This window comes from Clarias gariepinus, chromosome 2, assembly GCF_024256425.1.
Source record: "Clarias gariepinus isolate MV-2021 ecotype Netherlands chromosome 2, CGAR_prim_01v2, whole genome shotgun sequence".
In the NCBI taxonomy this organism is placed as follows: Eukaryota; Metazoa; Chordata; class Actinopteri; order Siluriformes; family Clariidae; genus Clarias; species Clarias gariepinus.
Window position 1 is genome coordinate 45,873,637 of NC_071101.1, and position 21,504 is coordinate 45,895,140.

The window sequence follows — 21,504 nt, forward strand, 5'->3', positions numbered from 1 at the left end:
GCTTAGTGTGGCACACACAGACACACAATGCAAAGGCTAAGTGAACTTCTCTCCTTTTTATCTGCTTTTAGGTGTGACTTTTATATTGCCCACACCTGTTACTTGCCCTAGGTGAGTTCACATGCTTGAAACAATCTTATTTATCCACAATTTTGAAAGGGTGCCAATAATGTTGGCTATGACTGTATCCATCCATCCATCCTGGATACAGTAACCCATCAGAAACTGAGCAATACTCCTGTTACAAGGAAGATTCAGGAGAAGCGTTATCCTGTATGACGTCCAAACTCCTAGTCAGTAAAGAGTCTGAAGGTCAACGCCTGTGAATGTACACAATTACAGGCAAGACAGGGACAACCCAGGATCATAACTAGACGTAGGAGGAACATGTTCGACCCCCAGGCAAGAGACATGGGAATAAACCTCAACTCTCAACTCTCACTGCGTGTTGATGGGGTCAGTACCGATCTGCAACGGGGTGAAGAGGACACTGTGTGTATTTGTGTGAACTTTTACAGTACTATGCCTTTCTTTTCAAAAGTGGGTCACTTTAAATCACACACACACACACACACACACGGGGAGAGGACAGAGATGAATGACTCGATTCCATACAGTGTGAAAATAGATACAGTAAACGTATCTTTAAAAAAAAAGAAAAATACAGTGACGGAGAGAAAGAAGGGTGGAGGATTCCGAGTATCGAGTGTCACAGTGTCTCTTTCACCTTCCTTTCTCTCTCTCTCTCTCTGTTCACTCAATTCCCCACTCACACACACACTTTGACTATTTTCCCTTTTTTTCTCTGAGTGCTAATTCCACCTATCAGCGCAAAGCCATGCTAGCATCCCTAATCTCTCTCTCTCTCTCTCCGCAGATGAGTGTTAGCTAGCCAGCTGAACAGAAGATACTTGAATCCCACCTGCAACCATGAATGGTAAGAATACTATCCGTGTGTGTGTGTGTGTGTGTGTGTGTGTGTGTGTGTATTTAAAGAAGCCAACACAGAGGTGTCATTGTCATCTCTCTCTCTTATTCTCTTTTTCCCCGGCTCATATTTTTCCCCTCGTCAACAGAACCGCGATCCGAAACGAGGTCGTCATGATTAATTAAAACATTCGAACATGAAATCACAGAGGTCGTTTTTTTCTTTCTTTTTTTCCCCCTTCCTTCACGAACTCATTCTACAATTTTCCAGCGTGCTTTCATAAAAAAAAAGAAAAAGAAAAAGCACACACTCTAAACTTAAGTGTATTTTAAGACGCAGACCTTCAGTGGGTATCTGGTTTCTAGTGGAGGAAGAAAACAAGAAAAAGAAAAAGAAGTGATGCAAGAGGAATGCACAGATGAGTTAAGAAAAGGAAGACGAGCCCCAGGGTAGAAGAGATCCGGATTCAGGTCGCTGAACGCTAACACCATGGTAGCGGTGGAGTGGATCCCTGTAGGAGTGATGCTGATCCTGAGAGGGAGAGGATCCTCTGGGACCCCGTTGGGTCGACTATCATCTGAGGATGAACAACGAGCCGTGTGTTTAACTCGTAGCCGTGTGTGTCACGGGGCAACAAGACGTACACGATATTACTAAAGTTATTGCCTGCCTTCACATGCATATGAACCTGAGTAGCATCCAGTTCTCAATCCATAAGGTTTGATATGATGTCGGCCCCGCCCCCTTTGCAGCTTTAACTCTTCTGAGAAGGCTTTCCACAAGATTTAGGAGATTCTTCTGGAATCTTCCAGAAGCACATTTGTGAGGTCAGACACCGCTGTTGGACGAGAAGGTCTGTCTCCTCGCTGTCTCCGGTCCAATTCATCCCAAAAGTGTTCTGTCAGGTTAAGGTGCAGGACGGTCAAGTTCTTCTACACCAAACTCACTTCTCCATGTCTTTATGGACTTAATGTGAGGTTGTTTTTTTCAGGAGTTGGTCTCGGCCCCTAAGTTCCAGTAAGTTCCAAGACAGTTTGGACAATTTTGTGTCAACAGTTTGTCCAACATCAGTGTCTAACCTAAAATCTAAAATGTGCTTCTGGAAGATTCCGGAAGAATCTCCATGATCTTGTGGAAAGCCTTCCCAGAAGAGGTGAAGATGTTATAGCTGCAAAGGGGGCGGGGCATCATACAACATCATATCAAACCCTATGGATTGAGGACTGGATGGTACTCAAGTTCCAAAGCAGGCGAGCGAATACTTTTGGCAACGTAGTGTATATTATATCACGCAAAGCAAATTTATTCTATTTTCCTGATCGGTAGTTTCGGTAGGTGTGGCCTCTATGCCTGTCAGTCTCAGTGAAGTAGGCGTGGCCTATACGTGCTATGATTTCACCTTCCAGTGCGGTGTTCTCCGTCTAAACATCGCCTGTTTTAAACTCGTCCTGCATTTTCGTCCATGTTGAACCTGGGCATGTGTGTTTCATACACTCGGCCGTGTTTCTTTACCCTTCCTCCTCTCCTGCTCCACCTGAGGTCCAGCTCATTTGCATGATGTGCCTTTCTCTGTTTATCAGGCTGACCTTCTTCATGTGTAAATAGCTTCTCGCACAGCAGGGAACGGCCTGAAGGTTACGCAAGTTTACATTTTAACCTCAGGAGATTAGTGCTATCTGTGTTCTACACGTGTGTGTGTGTGTGTGAGAGAGAGAGAAAGAGAGGGAAGAAGGTCTGTGGGTTTGTTGTTGCTCTTGTTAGACCTCTAGAGAGGACGCTGCAGAAGCTGCTATTAAGATGATCCGCGCGTGTGTGTGTGTGTGTGTGTGTGCATAAACTAGACGCTGCCACCAGGAAGTGCCACCCAAGCCCCGCAGCTTGGTATTTCCTGTTTCTGGTGAATAATAACCATATTTGGTGGTTAGGGAGAGGGGGACTGGAGTTTGAGAAAGTGAGCTGTGATTGCGCGCATGCACCTCGGTATCCTGTTACACACTGATACACACGGTCTACACACACTGCACACACACACACAGGTCTGCTTTTTTTTTTTTTTAGCTTTTAGATCGAGTGTGTGAAGGTGTCAAGAAGGTGTGTAGGATTTATAATGATTAACTCTTTCTGGGTCTCAGGTGGGTTTACTATTTGGGCCATAACCCCAGAAGAGAGAGGGAAGCATGACAAACAGTTCGACTCCCTCACTCCCACTCTGGGATACGTGTCAGGTGAGTGTGTATACACACACACACACACACACACACACACACTCACGCATGCACACTCACATAGAGAGAGAGAGAGAGCCGTGATAAGGGTGGGAATTGAATTGAGGTCAGTGCGGTGTGGAGTAACTCTCACAACTCTGTAATTAACCATGAGCGTGTTCACACACACAGTTCCTCTGCACACACTTCACTTCACGCAGCGCCATGTAACCAACGCTGTTTAGGTTCAAAAACTTCAAAACTTTATCACCAGTTTAATGTTACAGAAGTGTCACTAGATGTTAGGAGACTAGAACAATCAGAAAACACAACCTATAGAGTTAATTACTAATAAGGAGTTCTCTGATAAATTGTCTGTGTGTGTGTGTGTGTGTGTGTGTAGGAGATCAAGCACGCAAGTTCTTTCTACAGTCTGGACTTCCTGCTTCGGTATTGGCTGAGATCTGGTAAGAGCACACACACACACACACACACACACACACACACACACAAAACAGGCCTTATCGAGTCTGTCTGATGGTTTAAATAAAGTCTGCCTTGTGTGAGTTCACCCCCCCCCTCTCCCCCTCTTCTATATCTCTACCTCTCCCCCTCTCCTCTCCCTCTCTCCTCTAAATTCTGCTTAACTTCTCTTTCTAAAAAAAAAACATTTTCAGAAAAACAGGGTCATGTATACACACCTCAGGAAAGAAAAATCGTATGATGCATGTGATATAAATATAATGTTAATAATATTACCTTATATATCAATATATAGCAGATTAAAATATTTATGATTTGTGTATCTATTTTTTTGCAGAACTCTCTCTATGTTTTATGTATATAGATTGAAAACATATTGTTATTGCACATATTTTATTATTATTATTATTATTTTTTTTATTTTTTTTTATTATTATATATTTTTTTTATTATTGCCCCACTTTTTTTGGCAAAAAATCTGGGTCGCACAGATGGAGCGATCGGGCTGAAACCCGGCACACACGTTCCTGAAAAGCCAAGGCATAAGTGTCACTTATGTCTTGACTTTTCTAAGGAATTGGACAGACAGTTTTCTGGAAAATTCCGACTATTTTTCTCTCCAAAATCATTCCTTATGGAGTCTTAAAGTGTGGCTGGAGTGAATCAGCAAAAAAAAACTACCTCCACTTCAATTTCGCTCTAACTAAAAGATTTTTGCCATAAAACTTATATTAAATCGTAGAGGCAGGTCTCCTGACTGTTCTAAACAATAAATGGAGAAATCAAATACATAAAACAGTCTGGACGTTACCGAGAGCTGTTGGAGACCGAAACCAAACCAAAAATCCTATTACAACAATAAGACTTTACACTCTTTAAATTTCCAGAGTTTTTTTGTTTAGCTTGCTCCTAAAATCACAATTTTTAGAGTAGACACATTAAACCTCACGTTAAGAAAGAGTAAAGCCTCTTTCCATGGCAAAAAAATTCAACGTCTAAGCTCTAGGCCTAAGATCTGTTGCGCTACAAGTCTCCGAAGCAGACTACCGTTTCTCTGTATAGATGAATGGGGATGTTAAGCTGTGTGAGAGCCGTGGAATACAGGGTTGCCACGGCAACCTAGGCCAAACCACGCCTCTCCCCTGGGGGCGGAGCTGATGCTCATGTAAAAGGCTCTGATGGAGATGGGAATGAGCCTTCAAAAACAAGAACAAGACATTCACACTTCAACTGAATGATAACGGCGCAGAGCAGAATTTAGCGGTAATGCAACTTAGCGGAGGCCGACCGTCGTAAAACAAGAAGAAGAAGAAGAAGAAAGGGGAATGAGCCTTTAGGAGGCTGAGAAGATGAGAAGAATAAAACCTACAGTTGGTGCTGATGTAATCTACTGGATTACAACCGCCGTTAAACAACGGATACGAAGAAATTAGCTGATTTCACAGATTTGCTAAAAAAAACTTGTATCGAGTTATTATTATTATTATTATTATAACTTTTCCTACAGTTTATCAACACAGTGATGACCTACATAGTTCATCAAGTTCAGTTTCTGCCCTTGAGACTCGAGCAGAGTCTCTCAGCCAATCAGATCACGCCTAAACCGATGGATGTGATTGGTCAATTCCGTTCACACACACACAGCAAGAAATGTTCCTTTTATGATATTCTGTAACATGACTCCAAAAGTTAGCCTGTCTCAAAAAATACCAGGTCACAATGTTTTCCCATTTTCTCAGTTATCACGACAAGCGGTGAAAGTTTATCGCTGCAGTGACATCAGTGATAATGCGAGCTTGTTTTTGTTAAACTGTAAACAGATAAAAAGTAAGACGCGCCCTCCTTTAACCGTTATGGATGTGAGACATGGTGTAAGAGGAATAAGAGTGTACGAGTGTATTAACTGCAGTGACGATGTACAGTTTTTCGGTTGAATGACTGAGTGATGTCATTGTTTTAGGCTTAACGATGCCGAGAGAAGTCATGCTGCTGTGCTGTGCAGATGGAAATGAAAGATTTGTCGATAAATCGAGTGAACTTCCTCTGAACCTCTGCTCAGTGCCAAGCGATTTCAAACAGAAACGGGATTAATAATGCATGAGGGAGTAAACGTTCACGTTAAAACTTCAAGAGATCTACTGGTTTTCTTTCAGTGTAGTAGACAAGACATAAAGTATACCGAGTGTAATAAATTCTGATTACATCACACACACGCATACACACATTTTATTACAGAGTCTACATTAAATGTGAGTATGTGACAGACAGGTGGTGGATTTGAGACTCAGGACGCAGTGTGTGTTTAAGTGTGTGTACCTGTTAGGTAAAGGATTCATAATGTAACCACTTCAAACAGGATGTGGCACGACTCCAACAGGACGTAGAACCTGTGTTAAACCAGGAATATTGTATGATACGTGATGATTGTTTTTTATTTAAGTGTTCAGTGTGAATGCGCTGGTACAGTATTTAGGGCATGCAGTGAGCACGTGCAGCCCTGTCTTTATTTTATTGAGTGCACAGTGCTGGCACAGGCTCCTCTCTCGGGGCAGCCAGGACTGTCTGTGTCGCCCCGTCTCAATGGCCAGACGGTGCTCACTGAGTCTGTACTTCGTCAGGGTGTTTCTCAGTCACCGTGCTCAGATAGTCCGCCACAGTGTAGTTTCTGCTTAGGGCCAGATAGTTTGGTTCAGTTTGAGTTCCCTCGGATATATGCACGTAAAATATATTTAATTTTGTGTTTGTATGTGTGTATGTACAACGCATGTGGAAAGCAAAAGCAAGTCTCATTAGAGAGGTTAAAGATCCATTTTTTTCTTCCTCTCTGTATCAGCTTGCACTTTGCCATTGGACATTGTGGCCTTTTACACACACACACATACACACACACACACACACACACACACACAAACAGCACCTGCGCTCATAAACGGAAACACTTATCTGTCAGGTTTTTAAAAAAAAGTTTTATTTTTACTTTATATTTTGTATTAATTTTTTTTGTATTTATTTTTTTGGGCTGTGGAACGAATAATTTAAGTTTCCATTATTTCTTATGGAAAATTTGCTTTGATTTACAAGTATTTTGAAATACGAGTCCGCTACAATTATGCTTATTACCAATTATGCTTGGAATCCGAGGCTCCAATGTATTTAAGGAAATAGAGAATATTTCATATATCAGTAGCTTGATCAGAAGATAAAATGTACGTAATTGCGTTTCCGTTGCGACATGCTTAGTAATGTTATAGGTGTTTGAAATCAAAATGTGAGCTTAAGGATGGAATACTTCTACTTTTACTTGAGTAATATTTTACCTAATGTGTTTCAACTTATATTCAGGTACAAGATCTGTGTACTGGCTATAGTGGTGTGGTAGTACTGCAGAGCTTTACAATAATACAAAAGTGGGTCATTCTCTTTTAACGGTTTCCAGAGTTTCATTTCTCTTTGGGCAATACATCACCTCCGTCTCTCTCTTTCCCCCTGTTTCCTTCTCTCTCCGGCCCATCTCTCACTATCTATTCTTGTATTTCACTTCCAGGGCACTGGCTGACATGGGGAAGGATGGGAAAATGGATCGTCTGGAGTTCTCCATCGCCATGAAGTTGATTAAGTTGCAGCTCCAGGGTCAGCCCCTCCCCTCGTCTCTGCCAATCATCATGAAGCAAACCCCGACACCTGTTGTGACATCATCGGCGCGCTTCGGTAAACCGTGTGTCAGAAGCGACCGTGCGCGTTACAGCTCGCATAAATAATCCGGCTCTTTTAAACAGCTCATCTTACATGGGGTTTTTATTCATTTGATTCAGAGTTTGATTCAGTAAGGGCGAGTTTATTATCAAAGACCGGATATTTAAATGTCAAGGGGGCCTTTTAATACCACAATCCTAATAACAAGGATGGAAGTAAGTGAACCTTTTTTAATAGCAACCTTTACAGCCTGAGCATCACCAGAATGTAAAAGAACTTCCTCCTGTGCTAACGATTAACCCGTGTATAAATGGAGTGAATTATTCACGACCAGTACATTACGAATTAATGGTGTGGAATCATAACAAGGCTCGGGGAAACAAGTCAGAGGATATAAGCAGTGATTCAGGTTTATTGTATTCAAGGATCATTGATTGAAAATAATAGAACACTAAAGCAGTAAAGTGACGTTTCCTAAAGCAGATGTTATTTATGTTTAATACTGTAAGTCTAGAACATTGTGTCTGTGTCGACTGAACAATGGAAACGGTGTGTTTGTGTGCGGGTGTGCGTGTTTGTAGGTATGGGCTCAATGCCAAACCTATCCATCATGCCTACGATGCCCATGCTGACCCCGATGCCCATCGGTTCTTCCATGACCTCCATGACCTCTCTGAACTCTGTGCCAGCTGTGCAACCTCTGCTGCCTCTTCCTCTGATTCCTGACTCGCTCAGTTTGCCAGCCTTACCCAATGGTACTGCCACCATGCTGACCCCAGCCCCGGGTAATACACCCACACAAACACATATACAGTGGGGGAAATAAGTATGTGATCCCCTGCAGATTTTCTAAGTTTGCCCCCTTACAAAGAAATTAAGGGTTTATCATTTTTATCTTGGGTTTATGGTAAAGGATAGACACAGAATATCAAGCAAAAATCCAGAAAAAGCACATGATACGAATGTTATGAATCGATTTGCATTTCAGTGAGGTAAATAAGTATTTGATCCTCAAGTGAAACTGCCTTAGTACATGCTGGAAAAAAACTTGTTTGCAAGCACAGAGGTAAGACTTTTCTTGTAGTTGGTTACCAGGTTCGCACACATCCCAGGACGCATTTTGATCCACTATTCTTTACAGATTTTCTCTTACTGTTTAAGGTTTCTTGCTTGCCGCTTGGCAACTCAAAGTTTCGGCTCTCTCCATAAATTTTCTATAGGATTATAGTCTGAAGACTGGCTAGGCCACTCTATGACCTTGATGTGATTCTTCTTGAGCCACTCCTGTGTTGCCTTGGCACTATGTTTTGGGTCATTGTCATGCTGGAAGACCCATCCACGACCCATCTTCAGGAGGTTCTCATCCAAAGTCTTACAATACATGGCTCGTCTATTAACCTCTCAATGCAGCAAAGTCAGTCTGTACCTTTAGCATGAAACCAGCCCTAAAGCATGATGTTTCCACCTCCGTGCTTAACTGTAGGGATGGTGTTCTTGGGGTCATAGTCTGCATTTTTTTCCGCCCAAAACGGAGTGTCAAGTTAATACCAAAGAGCTCAATTTTGGTCTTACTTTATCCCAATCCTTCTGTTCATTGGCAAACTTCAGATGGGCCTGTACATGTGCATTCTTAAATAGGGGGGGCCTTGCTGCACTGCACTGATTTCAATCCTTGGCGGCATATCATGTTACCGATGTGTGGTTTGGTGACTGTGGTCCCAACTGCCTTGAGATCTTTCACAAGCTCCTCCCTTGTAGTCCTGCACTGATCCCTAATTTTTCTTATGATTATTCTTACCCAATGGGGTGAAATCTTGCATGGAGCTCCAGACTGAGGGCGATTGATGGTTACTTTGTATTTTTTCCATTTGCAAATAATCACCCCAGAAGTTGTCTCCTTTTTACCAAGCTTCTAGCTGATGGTTTTGTAGCCCATTCCAGCCTTGTACAGGTCCCAGCCTTGTGCTTGTCCCTGACTTCCTTTGACACCTGTTTGGTCTTGCTGATAGTGATGAGATTTGAATGGAAGATAGAGAATCTGTGGTCGGGTGGCTTTTGTACACATTACGCGTTGTTGTTAGGAGCTCCTTCTTAAATAGATATGTGTATCATGTGAGCACATAACCAGTCTGTGGGAGCCATCATTACTGTTGGTTGCTTGGGGATCAAATACTTATTTCCCCTTACTGAAATGCAAATCGATTTATAACATTTGTATCATGTGCTTTTTCTGGATTTTTGCTTGATATTCTGTCTCAATCCTTTACCATAAACCTATGATGAAAATTATAAACCCTTCATTTCTTTGTAAGCGGGCAAACTTAGAAAATCTGTAGAGGATCAAATACTTATTACCCCCACTGTACACCAGGATTAAAGGTTTGGGATTAAATCTGAATGAATATATAGAAAGAAACACTGCCCGATATTTTAGTGTATCTCCCACTCTCTTTCTCTCCAGGTCTGAGTAAATCTCACTCACTCTTGGACTTGGCATCCAGCAGGTACTGAATCAGACTCGGGTGGTGAAACCTGATCTTTATTTCACTGCATTCTGATTTCACAATTATAACAATGTCACGTTTACATGAATTACCACTAGATGATATTCAAGTAACTTTAGCTTGTCTGTCATAGAACACTTTTTAATTTTTAATTTTTATTTTGTGATTTGTGATTTGCCATTGCCTGCCATTAGCTCAAACTCCTCCTCCACCACTTCCCTGGCGAGCAACTCCCCTAAAACTGGAATGTCTGACTGGGCGGTGCCTCAGTCGTCTCGCCTCAAATACCGCCAACAGTTCAATGTCCTGGACAAGCTGATGACGGGATACCTGTCAGGTGTGTGTGTGTGTGTGTGTGTGTGTGTGTGTGTGGTTGGGCTGGTGATAAGGTGGGGGTATGGGATATTGTGAATGTATTTATAATTAGTGTGTGGGGTCACAGGTCCACAGGTCAGGAACGCTCTCATGTCTTCTAATCTCACCCAGACGCAACTGGCCACCATTTGGTGAGTGCAGTGCCTCAACATGTTACATATACAGGATGTGTTTACACCTGTACACCTGTTTAGAGTGTGTGTGTGTGTGTGTCATTAGGACTCTGGCAGACGTGGATCGGGATGGTCAGCTACGAGCAGAAGAGTTCATTCTGGCTATGCATCTCGTGGACATGGCCAAAACGGGACGTCCGTTACCTCTGACCCTACCTGCTGATCTCTTGCCACCATCTTTCAGGTAACACACACACACTTATAAATCTGCATAACTATAGATAGTAAGGCCAAGTAGAGGTAGCTTTGAAAATATTGATGTTTTAGTGCTGGTTACTGAATAACGTTTGTGTGTGTAGAACAGCGAAGTCATGTGACCTACCAAACGGGTCCGTTCCTCTAATCAGCACTGAGCCCATCGAACCAGAACCTGCACACAAGAGCAAGAGCAATGGTAAACACACACTGCTTTCTTGTCTTCAAATGTTTAAAAAATGGTACTTTTTATAACTTTTTAATAACTTCTTTAACGTAATCTTAGTGTCGTTTGAGGATAAGCTACGGGAGAACTTCCAGCGAGGCAGCATGGAGCTGGAGAAGCGGCGGCAGGCCCTGCAGGAGGAGCAGCGGCGCGAAGTTGAGAGACGACGGGAGGAGGAGCGACGGGAGGAGGAGAGGAGGAGGCTGAGAGAGAGGGAGGAGCAGGAACGAAGAGTAAGAGAGGCTCTGCAAAGACAGAAAGAGGAGGAGCAACGCATGGAGAGGCAGAGAGAGATGGAGAGACGGCGAGAAGAGGAGAGACTGAAGGAGCTTGAGAAACAGGAGGTGGGTTTGAAACACACACAAATGTCTCGAGTGAAAGGGAGAGAGGCCATGCCTCTTTCTCTGGGACAGACAGGTATAAAGGCCACACCTCTTTCTGTGAGACAGACAGGTATGAATGCCTCACCAATTTCAAAGAGATAAACAGGTATAAAGGCCACACCCCTTTCACTGAGACAGACAGGTATAGAGGCCACACCCCTTTCTCTTAGACGGACAGGTGTAAAGGCCCCACCCCTTTTCCTGAAACAGATGAGTATAGAGGCCACACCTCTTTGTTTAAGACAGACAGACATAAATGCCACATCCTTTTCACTGCGACACATACGTATACAGGCCACACCCCTTTCATTGAGAGACAGGTATAGAGACAACATCCCTTTCAGTCAGGTACAAGTATAGAAGCCACACCCCTTTCTGTCAGGTTACAGGTATAGAAGCCACACCCCTTTCTGTCAGGTTACAGGTATAGAAGCCACACCCCTTTCTGTCAGATTACAGGTATAGAAGCCACACCCTTTAAATGAGAGACAGGTATAGAAGCCACACCCCTTTCAGTCAGGTTACAGGTATAGAAGCCACACCCCTTTCTGTCAGGTTACAGGTATAGAAGCCACACCCTTCAAATAAGAGACAGGTATAGAAGCCACACCCCCTTCTGTCAGGTTACAGGTATAGAAGCCACACCCTTTAAATGAGAGACAGGTATAGAAGCCACACCCCTTTCAGTCAGGCACAGGTATGGCAGCCACACCCCTTTCAGTCAGGCACAGGTATGGCAGCCACACCCCTTTCAGTCAGGTTACAGGTATAGAAGCTACACCCCTTTCAGTCAGGTACAGGTATAGAAGCCACACACCTTTCTGTCAGATTACAGGTATAGAAGCCACACCCCTTTCTGTCAGATTACAGGTATAGAAGCCACACCCCTTTCTGTCAGATTACAGGTATAGAAGCCACACCCTTTAAATGAGAGACAGGTATAGAAGCCACACCCCTTTCAGTCAGGTTACAGGTATAGAAGCCACACTCCTTTCTGTCAGATTACAGGTATAGAAGCCACACCCTTTAAATGAGAGACAGGTATAGAAGCCACACCCCTTTCTGTCAGGTTACAGGTATAGAAGCCACACCCTTTAAATGAGAGACAGGTATAGAAGCCACACCCCTTTCAGTCAGGTTACAGGTATAGAAGCCACACTCCTTTCTGTCAGATTACAGGTATAGAAGCCACACCCTTTAAATGAGAGACAGGTATAGAAGCCACACCCCTTTCTGTCAGGTTACAGGTATAGAAGCCACACCCTTTAAATGAGAGACAGGTATAGAAGCCACACCCCTTTCAGTCAGGTTACAGGTATAGAAGCCACACCCCTTTCTGTCAGGTTACAGGTATAGAAGCCACACCCTTCAAATAAGAGACAGGTATAGAAGCCACACCCCCTTCTGTCAGGTTACAGGTATAGAAGCCACACCCTTTAAATGAGAGACAGGTATAGAAGCCACACCCCTTTCAGTCAGGCACAGGTATGGCAGCCACACCCCTTTCAGTCAGGCACAGGTATGGCAGCCACACCCCTTTCAGTCAGGTTACAGGTATAGAAGCTACACCCCTTTCAGTCAGGTACAGGTATAGAAGCCACACACCTTTCTGTCAGATTACAGGTATAGAAGCCACACCCCTTTCTGTCAGATTACAGGTATAGAAGCCACACCCCTTTCTGTCAGATTACAGGTATAGAATCCACACCCTTTAAATGAGAGACAGGTATAGAAGCCACACCCCTTTCAGTCAGGTTACAGGTATAGAAGCCACACTCCTTTCTGTCAGATTACAGGTATAGAAGCCACACCCTTTAAATGAGAGACAGGTATAGAAGCCACACCCCTTTCTGTCAGGTTACAGGTATAGAAGCCACACCCTTTAAATGAGAGACAGGTATAGAAGCCACACCCCTTTCAGTCAGGTTACAGGTATAGAAGCCACACTCCTTTCTGTCAGATTACAGGTATAGAAGCCACACCCTTTAAATGAGAGACAGGTATAGAAGCCACACCCCTTTCTGTCAGGTTACAGGTATAGAAGCCACACCCTTTAAATGAGAGACAGGTATAGAAGCCACACCCCTTTCAGTCAGGCACAGGTATGGCAGCCACACCCCTTTCAGTCAGGCACAGGTATGGCAGCCACACCCCTTTCAGTCAGGTTACAGGTATAGAAGCCACACACCCCTTTCTGTCAGATTACAGGTATAAAAGCCACACCCCTTTAAATGAGAGACAGGTATAGAGGTCACACCCCTTTCAGTGTAAGACATTTATAGAAGCCACACCCCTTTCATTAAGACACACAGGAACAGAGATCACCCGTTCTTCAGAGGGACTCTAAGACCCTGTGTCTGTAAATTCAGGTCTAATCGTGCTGTTCCCCTCTTTCAGGCAGCGAAGCGACAGAGGCGGATGGAGTGGGAGAAGACGAAGTGGGTGGAGCTTCAGGCTCAGAGCGAAAAAGAGAAGAGAGATATTGAGAGACTCACAGCCAGGAAGAGGAGTCTGGAGCAAGAGCTGGAGGCTGTGGTCAGACTTCCGTCTTACACAATAACACACACACTGTCTATTCCTCAGGCCAGATCTGATTTGAAATCTGACTATTTAAAGTTGGTTCAGTAAAGCCACAGCATTAGAAGCGGATATTAAAGTGACATGGTGCCATGATTTGCATTGGACAGAGATTTCCCTGGGCTAGAGACAGATAAGAACATTTATTTGCAGTGATACTACCTCAACCATTTACATACACTTTACAAATCACCTGTGACACATGAAGTAGCAGCTCAGCATGGAAATAAATGAGATTGTACTTGAACTTACACCTCTTATGAAATTATAAATTCCCAGGGAAACAGGCACAAGCAAATCTCAGACTGTCTCCGCGATGCCCAGAGCAAGAGGCGGGTCAAGAGGGCGGAGCTAGAGCTTATCAATCAGAAAAGAGACGGACGCATCGCTGACATCAACTCCCTTCAGCTGCAGTTTGAGGTTCGCAATGATGCAGCTTGAACATGTTGAATTTCTTAGGTTTCTCAGATGCACCTTAAAACAAAGAAAAAAATGTGCTAAGCTCTACCTAGTCAAAGGTTTAAATACAGATGTTTTAGGGTGGTTTCTCTTGTATAGCTACTATAGTACATACTGTACTACAGTATACTGTAAATGTCAGAACTTTTTTAAAAATGTTTTCCAGGATGTTCAGAGACAGATGAATAATCTGGCTCCAGAGAAACAGAAAATGACGGATAAACTGAGAGATCTCACCCAGAGCAACACTAGCTGTAAGAACACACACACACACACACACACACACACACACACACAAAATCCATTTATAGATGCATTAAGAAATGGATAGATGACAAATTGATGGATGGAAGGACATGTGGTTAGATAAAGAGAGCAGATGTATTAAGAAGTAGAAGTAGAATAGTATATGGATGGATGACTGGATAAGTGTACAGTACAAATGCACTGAGCATTAAAGGGGATAAAAAATGAATCCATGAATGGATATGTTGATAGATGGATGCTAGGATGAAAAGGCAAATAAATGGCGGGAAAGCACACATATGGTCATATACGGTCAATCTATGCAGAGATAGATGCATGGAATGGTAAGTGAATTCATGGATTGATGAACTGATGGAATTCTAAATCACACACTTGGTACAGCTGCTGACCTGCCTCTCTTTTTTTGGTCCTGGAGATGATGGGTCTTTCACTGTTAAATCAGTTGTACCCATACACCCAAGTTTCACCACCGGTAATGATCCTTAACATGAAAGAAGGGTCATCCACTTCACTCTGACGGCGTTCTTAGCAGATTTTGATGCAATGTTCCTTCTGCTCCTGGGTCAGCAGCTTGGGAAGAAACTTGGCAGCAACATGGCTCATGGGATTGCCTGAACGTTTTTTTGTGGATTGTTCTCCGATGACCATCATGCACAAATGGCCGAATTGTGGTTGAGTTCATTAAAGGTCTTCCTGATCTCTCATCCACTTCCAGTTTTGTTCTTCTGCTCTTGAAAAGTGTGTGCCACTTAAAACACCTCAAACAGCTCATTGCAGCTTCACTGTAAACTTGCTGAATCATGTAAAATGTGTCTGTGGTAGATTTGTCTAGTTACATGCAGGACATCACGTTTACTCTTTGTTCTAACTTGCTAACCATGATGAAATAGCAAACGAGGTAATGCACATGGTCAGAATAGCACCAGTCGCACAGCTCCTGATGTACACAGGAGGATGTTTTTTGGCACACTGACTTATGAAGGTCAGTGCAAAACTGGTTTGGAAATTTTTTGGATACCCCCATCATACAGATAGATCTTCCACATTTCTCTTTATTATTTTTGTCCTTTCCTCAGCTGCAGGAGTGAACGACGTAAAGAACAAGACGTGTGAGAAGGACCTGAGCTGCCGGAAGTTGAAGGAGCAGTTGGATGCTCTGGAGAGGGAGACAACAGCCAAGCTATCTGAGGTGGAGCGCTACAAGCAGGACATGAAGGTCCGTGCGAGTTACACAACGCTAATAAATCTCACAGCAAGACACTGAAACTTTTAAAAATGCGATGCTTATTAAAATGGGATCGGCTGGTTATTAAAGCATAGTGGAAGTGATTAAACTAAATTTTAACCCAGACATTTCACTCTGCCAAAGACAGAGAGATTACAGATCCACACTATTTGCATGCTATAATGCTAACGTGACTACAAAAGAATCACACACACACACACACTAACACAACATTCAAATATCTGCCAACATGTTTGACCGGATGCAGTAACTTTCCTGATTTAGACTCAGTAATAACAAACAATACTAATGTTTATTTTTCCAGGCTCTTTCCTCTTTGCTTACCCGCTCTTTCACTCTCTGATGCCCTCCTTTCTTGGATACGCTCACACTCTTTCTTTGTCTAACCCTCCTTCTCGCCCTCGGTGTAGTTAGTGGAGATGGATGACTGTATGCTACAGGGACTTCTCTCTTTGCTGGGCTGTCTAACCAATCTCTTCCTTCTAATCAAGGTTCTGTGCTTTCCTTTTTTCCTTATTTCATGTGTCACACTTGTCCCTGAGCATCCCTCCATTTTGCATTTGTCTACTTTACTCATCTACTCATCACTACCCCTTATTGGCGGAACTAAGATACAGTGGGGCAAAGAATATTTAGTCAGCCACCAATCGTGCAAGTTCTCCCACTTAAAAAGATGTGAGAGGCCTGTAATTTTCATCATAGGTATACTTCAACTATGAGAGACAAAATGAGAAAAAAATCCAGAAAATCACTCACTCACTCACTCACTCACTCATCTTCTATACCGCTTTATCCTGTATTCAGGGTTGCAGGGACCTAGAGCCTATTCCAGGAAGCTTAGAGAACGAGGCAGGGTACACCCTGGACAGGGTGCCAATCCATCGGAGGGCACACACACATACTGTACACACACTCACACACACACCCTTTCACGTACTACCGGCAATTTGGGAACGGCAATTAGCCTAACCTGCATATCTTTGGACATTGGGAGGAAACCGGAGAACCCAGGGAAAACCCCCCAAGCGCGTGGAGAACATGCAAACTCCATGCACAGAGAGACGGAATTAAGCTTGGCCAGGAATCGAACTCAGACCCTGGAGGTGCAATGCGACAGTGCAGACCACTACACCACCATGTCGCCACCCAGAAAATCACATTGTAGGATTTTTAAAGAATTTATTTGCAAATTATGGTGGAAAATAAGTATTTGGTCACCTACAAACAAGCAAGATTTCTGGCTCTCACAGACCTGTAACTTCTTCTTTAAGAGGCTCCTCTGTCCTCCACTTGTTACCTGTATTAATGGCATCTGTTATCAGTTTAAAACAAGCATTTCAAGGTCCTGGAGTGGCGTAGCCAGTCTACAGATCTTAACCCCATAGGAAATCTTTGAAGGGAGTTGAAAGTCCGTGTTGCCCAGCGACAGCCCCAAAACATCACCGCTCTAGAAGAGATCTGCATGGAGGAACGGGCCAAAATACCAGCAACAGTATGAGAAAACTTTGTGAAGACGTACAGAAAATGTTTGACCTCCGTCATTGCCAATAAAGGCTATAAAACAAAGTATTGGGATGAAATTTTGTTATTGACCAAATACTTATTTTCCACCATAATTTGCAAATAAATTCTTTAAAAATCCTACAATGTGATTTTCGGCATTTTTTATTTCTTATTTCGTCTCTCATAGTTGAGGTTTAACTATGATGAGAATTACAGGCCCCTCGCATCTTTTTAAATGGCAGAACTTGCACAATTGGTGGCTGACTAAATACTTTTTTCCCCCACTGTATTTTACCACTTTTGGATCATTAATATTAAATGAATGTTATGAAAATAGCAGGTTCCTTCCTTCCGTTCCTACCAAAACCCACCTACCAACTTACATACCCTCCTCCCTACAGTGCATTATCTAAAGCTACCATTGTTATTTCACTTTCAGCACGTCAGTAAACTCGAACAGACCAAGCCACTGAAATGCAAAAGAGAGGAAGATGAGAGTTCTGTCACTTCTTTCCCTTTTTCTCTTTACGCAAAAACCAGACTGCAAAACTGGGACGAGGGCCTCTAATGTGAAACGCATAGTATAATTCTTGAGGTTTCACAGAACTGAGAAGTGGTTCATTACGGGTACTTAAACTGGCTCAAATGTCCAACCAAGGTTTATTAACTCTACGAGACGCAAATGTGTCTCTTTTGCATTCGATGACCTTTTCCTTTCAGTGAATTTTATTCAAGTTTGTTTGATTGTGGATCTATTAAAAAAAATCTGTGTGTCTGAGTTTACTGGCCACTCACACATCTTTAATCCATTTTATAACCCCATTAATGAACTCCTTTCATTACCTTGGTTTGTACCATATCAGTATCGCAAAATATAAATATAAATAATTGTTCTATATTTGCAAATAATACAACTGTGTGGATGTTGAATGACAATATTATAGCAAGACAAATGACTCTGAGAACACAACAGCTCTGGGATCAAGGCATTCTGGTAACACAGGGCTCTAGGCATTTGTGTTTTTGGGAGCTGAAGGTTTAAGGTATGTTTTAATGACATATGGTAATGGGAATGTGGGCTCTGAGAACATATTGTATGGGGAAGGTAGGGCTCTAAGGATATAGTGTATGGAAAATGTAGGGCACTAAGAACATAGTGTATGGGAAAGGTATGGCACTGAGAACATAGTGTATGGGAAAGGTATGGCACTGAGAACATAGTGTATGGAAAAGGTAGGGCTCTAAGAACATACAGGTGAAACTTTGAACCAGGTTAGCCCAGAATGTTGAACCTTGAAATTTCACAATATTCTAATTTTCTGAGATCGTGGGGTTCGTGGGGTTTTCATGAGCTGTATGCCATAATCATCTCATTTATGACAAATCACGGCTTGAACTATTTCGCTTTGCATGTAATGAGTCTATCTCATACATTAGTTTCACCTTTTAAGTTGCATTACTGAAATAAATGGATTTTTGCATGATATTCTAATTTTTCGAGTTTCACCTGTAGTGAATGGGGAATATAGGTCTCTGATGATATAATGTATGGGTAAGATGTATTGTAAAGATGTCTGAGGACATAATGTACAGGGAAGGTAAGGCTCTGAGGATAAAATGTAAGGGGACCAAAAGGCAATGAGAACATAGTGTATAGGGAAGATAGGGCTCTGAGGACATAGTGTATGGGGAAAGTAGGGTCCTGAGGATATTGTGTACTTGGAACATAGGGCCCTGAGGACATAGTGTATGGGGAGGATAGGGCTCTGAGGACATGGTGTATGGGGAAGTTACAGTAGGACTCTGAGGATATAGTGTACAAGAAACTTAGAGATCTGAGGACATAGAAAATAGGGAAGGTATGGCTTTGATGATATAGTGTACTGGGAAGGTAGGGCTATTAGGACAAAGTGTATGTGGAAGGCAGGGATGGTATAGTTTATATAGTTTATGTAAAAGGTAGAGCTCTAAGAATATAGTGTATGGGGAAGGTAGCTCTATGATGGTATAGTGTACAGGTCGGGTAGGCTTCTGATGACATAGTGGACTGGTAACATAGGGCTCTGAAGACATCCTGTAGTGTACGGGAATGTAAGGCTCTGAGAACCCTAACTACATACAATCCTGGGAACTCATGGGTTTGTGAGAAACTGTAAGATGTTATTAAATATACAGTAAGTAAAGCAAAATACATGTCAGGAAAATTAGGGTTAGGAGAGTCTGACTGCTATTAAGAGTACATGTTACATCCCAAAAGGTCCGCATCTAGCATTAATAAAGCATTCTTGGGAACACGTGCAGGAACTGAGAGAGAGGCAGCGGCAGCAGCAGGCCGTGCTGGATCAGCTCAACCGTGTGAAGTTAGAAAAAGTAAAGGAGCTGCAGAAACGGAGACAGGAGGAAGAGGATAAAAGGAGGAGAGAGGAAGAACTGGCCAGGTGATCAAAGATGTGCAGCATTACAGTGTTCACACACAACTCTTTACACACAAAAACGTTGACCACTGTGTGTGTATTTGTGAACTCAGACAGGCAAAGCTGGAGCAGGAACGGCTGCAGAAGGAGGAGGACGAGCGCCAGAGGAGGCTTGCTCAAGAGAGAGAAGCCAAACTCAGAGAGGAGCAGCAACTTCAGGCCCAGGCCCGACTCCGCGAGGCCCAGGAGAAGGCCGCGCAGCAGGAGAGGGAGGAGAGAGAGAGGGAGGAGAGGAGGAGAGCAGAGGAGAGAGAGATGGAGGAAAAACGAAGAGTGAAAGAGGAAGAGGAGGAGGAGGAGAAAAGAAGAGCAGAAGAGATAGACAGCCAGGAGAAGGAGGGTGATGGAGTCTCTGAGCGAGGGATCAATCCTGTGATCAATGCCAGCGTTGATCTTCAGTCTCAGCTCTCTGCACTGCTTAACAGTACGGGAAATGCAACAGGTGTGTGTATGCGTGTGTTTACATGGCACGCTGGTGCACTGTTTGTGTGTCCTGTTAATGGTCCTTCCTGTATCTTGTTTATGTTTGATAGGTACAGGTGTACAAGCAGCTAGTTTCGATGTTCAGGGCACGAAGAGCACACCGAGCACCTACAGAGCACTTTATCCTTTTACTGCTCGAAATTCTGACGAACTGTCGCTGGAAGCGGATGGTCTGATAGAGGTACACGATCACGGTCAGACGGATAGGTAGAAGTGCATACAAAGTAACGCGTTAGAGTTACGAGTGATCTAACGCGTTAGGTCCACCATTTAAGTTACTTAGTTATTTTTTCAAAAATGTAATCCGTTATTCAGACAATTTATGTAATCCTTGAGCCAGACAGCAGTCATTCCCAATCCATTAGTGTGTGTGTGTGTGAAAACTGTCCTACAAGCCCCGCCCCGATACCCCTCCCCCCATTATTCCTGCTGTTATACTCCTATCTCAATGGAAAAGTACGCAAACTAGTTATTTTTATAACCAGAAAGTAATGATGTAATGTAACTGATTACTTTTTGAAGACAGTAATTTTGTAACGTAATTAGTTACTTCAAAAAGTAACGTCCCTCAACACTTCTCTCAGGTGGATGAGTCGACGGTGAGGGAGCCTGGGTGGCTGTACGGCACCTACCAAGGCAGGAGCGGCTGGTTTCCTGAGAGCTACGCTGAGAAAACCTGTAAAAGCGATGAGGCAGATTCCACAGCAGCTGCTACACAGAACACAGTGCCCCCTATTGACTACTCTAGGTAAAGCTCAGTCTGTACAGATTGTGTTTAACGGTTCAGTTGCACGCAGCTGTCCTGAGTGCTGAATTATGCCCTAGTAAGATGTCGGCTTTCTAAGTTTGATCTAACACTTACCTGTCTTTCATATCATTTTTAATTTATTCTGTTTCTGTCTCCATTTACACCTACATGTTTATTGTTCTTGATACTTTATATTTTTTATTTATCTTCCTTTTCCAGGATCCCTCGGGTGGATATCGAGGGGCCAACACCCACACACACTCCTGCAGCGATACACACACAACACACACAGGTAGTAGGTGTATTTGAACAAAGGCTTTTAAAGTTTAAAACCTGTCTGGTTAGGTTTAAAAAAATGACACGTGGCACTGTGTGTGCGTAGGCCGTAGCTGTGTGTGAGTGGACAGCTACCACTGACACTCAGCTCGGCTTCGCTAAGGATGACATCATCACCATTCTGGAGCAGCAGGAGAACTGGTGGTACGGAGAACTCCGGGAGAACCAAGGCTGGTTCCCCAAAACTTACGTCTCCATGGTGACCACCACCAACAACACAAACACGGAGTAAGTCAAGATGTGAAAG

The 21,504-nt window shown here is 43.2% G+C and overlaps 1 protein-coding gene across 4 annotated transcripts in view; it reads left to right on the plus strand.

Moving 5' to 3' along the window:
* itsn2a (intersectin 2a) overlaps positions 1-21,504 on the plus strand; it is a 44,598-nt gene that overhangs the window by 12,307 nt on the left and 10,787 nt on the right. For 2 of the 4 annotated variants that reach the window (XM_053478464.1, XM_053478472.1), the window contains exons 2-23: positions 878-937; positions 3,061-3,153; positions 3,536-3,599; positions 7,160-7,323; positions 7,890-8,093; positions 9,770-9,812; positions 10,007-10,149; positions 10,255-10,318; positions 10,407-10,544; positions 10,660-10,754; positions 10,842-11,125; positions 13,562-13,699; positions 14,021-14,161; positions 14,367-14,454; positions 15,544-15,683; positions 16,124-16,204; positions 19,518-19,654; positions 19,744-20,132; positions 20,224-20,354; positions 20,758-20,921; positions 21,141-21,213; positions 21,304-21,485. In XM_053478464.1, coding sequence (XP_053334439.1) covers positions 931-937; positions 3,061-3,153; positions 3,536-3,599; positions 7,160-7,323; positions 7,890-8,093; positions 9,770-9,812; positions 10,007-10,149; positions 10,255-10,318; positions 10,407-10,544; positions 10,660-10,754; positions 10,842-11,125; positions 13,562-13,699; positions 14,021-14,161; positions 14,367-14,454; positions 15,544-15,683; positions 16,124-16,204; positions 19,518-19,654; positions 19,744-20,132; positions 20,224-20,354; positions 20,758-20,921; positions 21,141-21,213; positions 21,304-21,485 — 2,963 coding nt within the window. In that variant the 5' untranslated portion in view covers positions 878-930. The remainder of the gene's footprint in view (positions 1-877; positions 938-3,060; positions 3,154-3,535; positions 3,600-7,159; positions 7,324-7,889; positions 8,094-9,769; positions 9,813-10,006; positions 10,150-10,254; positions 10,319-10,406; positions 10,545-10,659; positions 10,755-10,841; positions 11,126-13,561; positions 13,700-14,020; positions 14,162-14,366; positions 14,455-15,543; positions 15,684-16,123; positions 16,205-19,517; positions 19,655-19,743; positions 20,133-20,223; positions 20,355-20,757; positions 20,922-21,140; positions 21,214-21,303; positions 21,486-21,504) is intronic. The other 2 variants (XM_053478481.1, XM_053478488.1) reach the window with 2 other exon arrangements.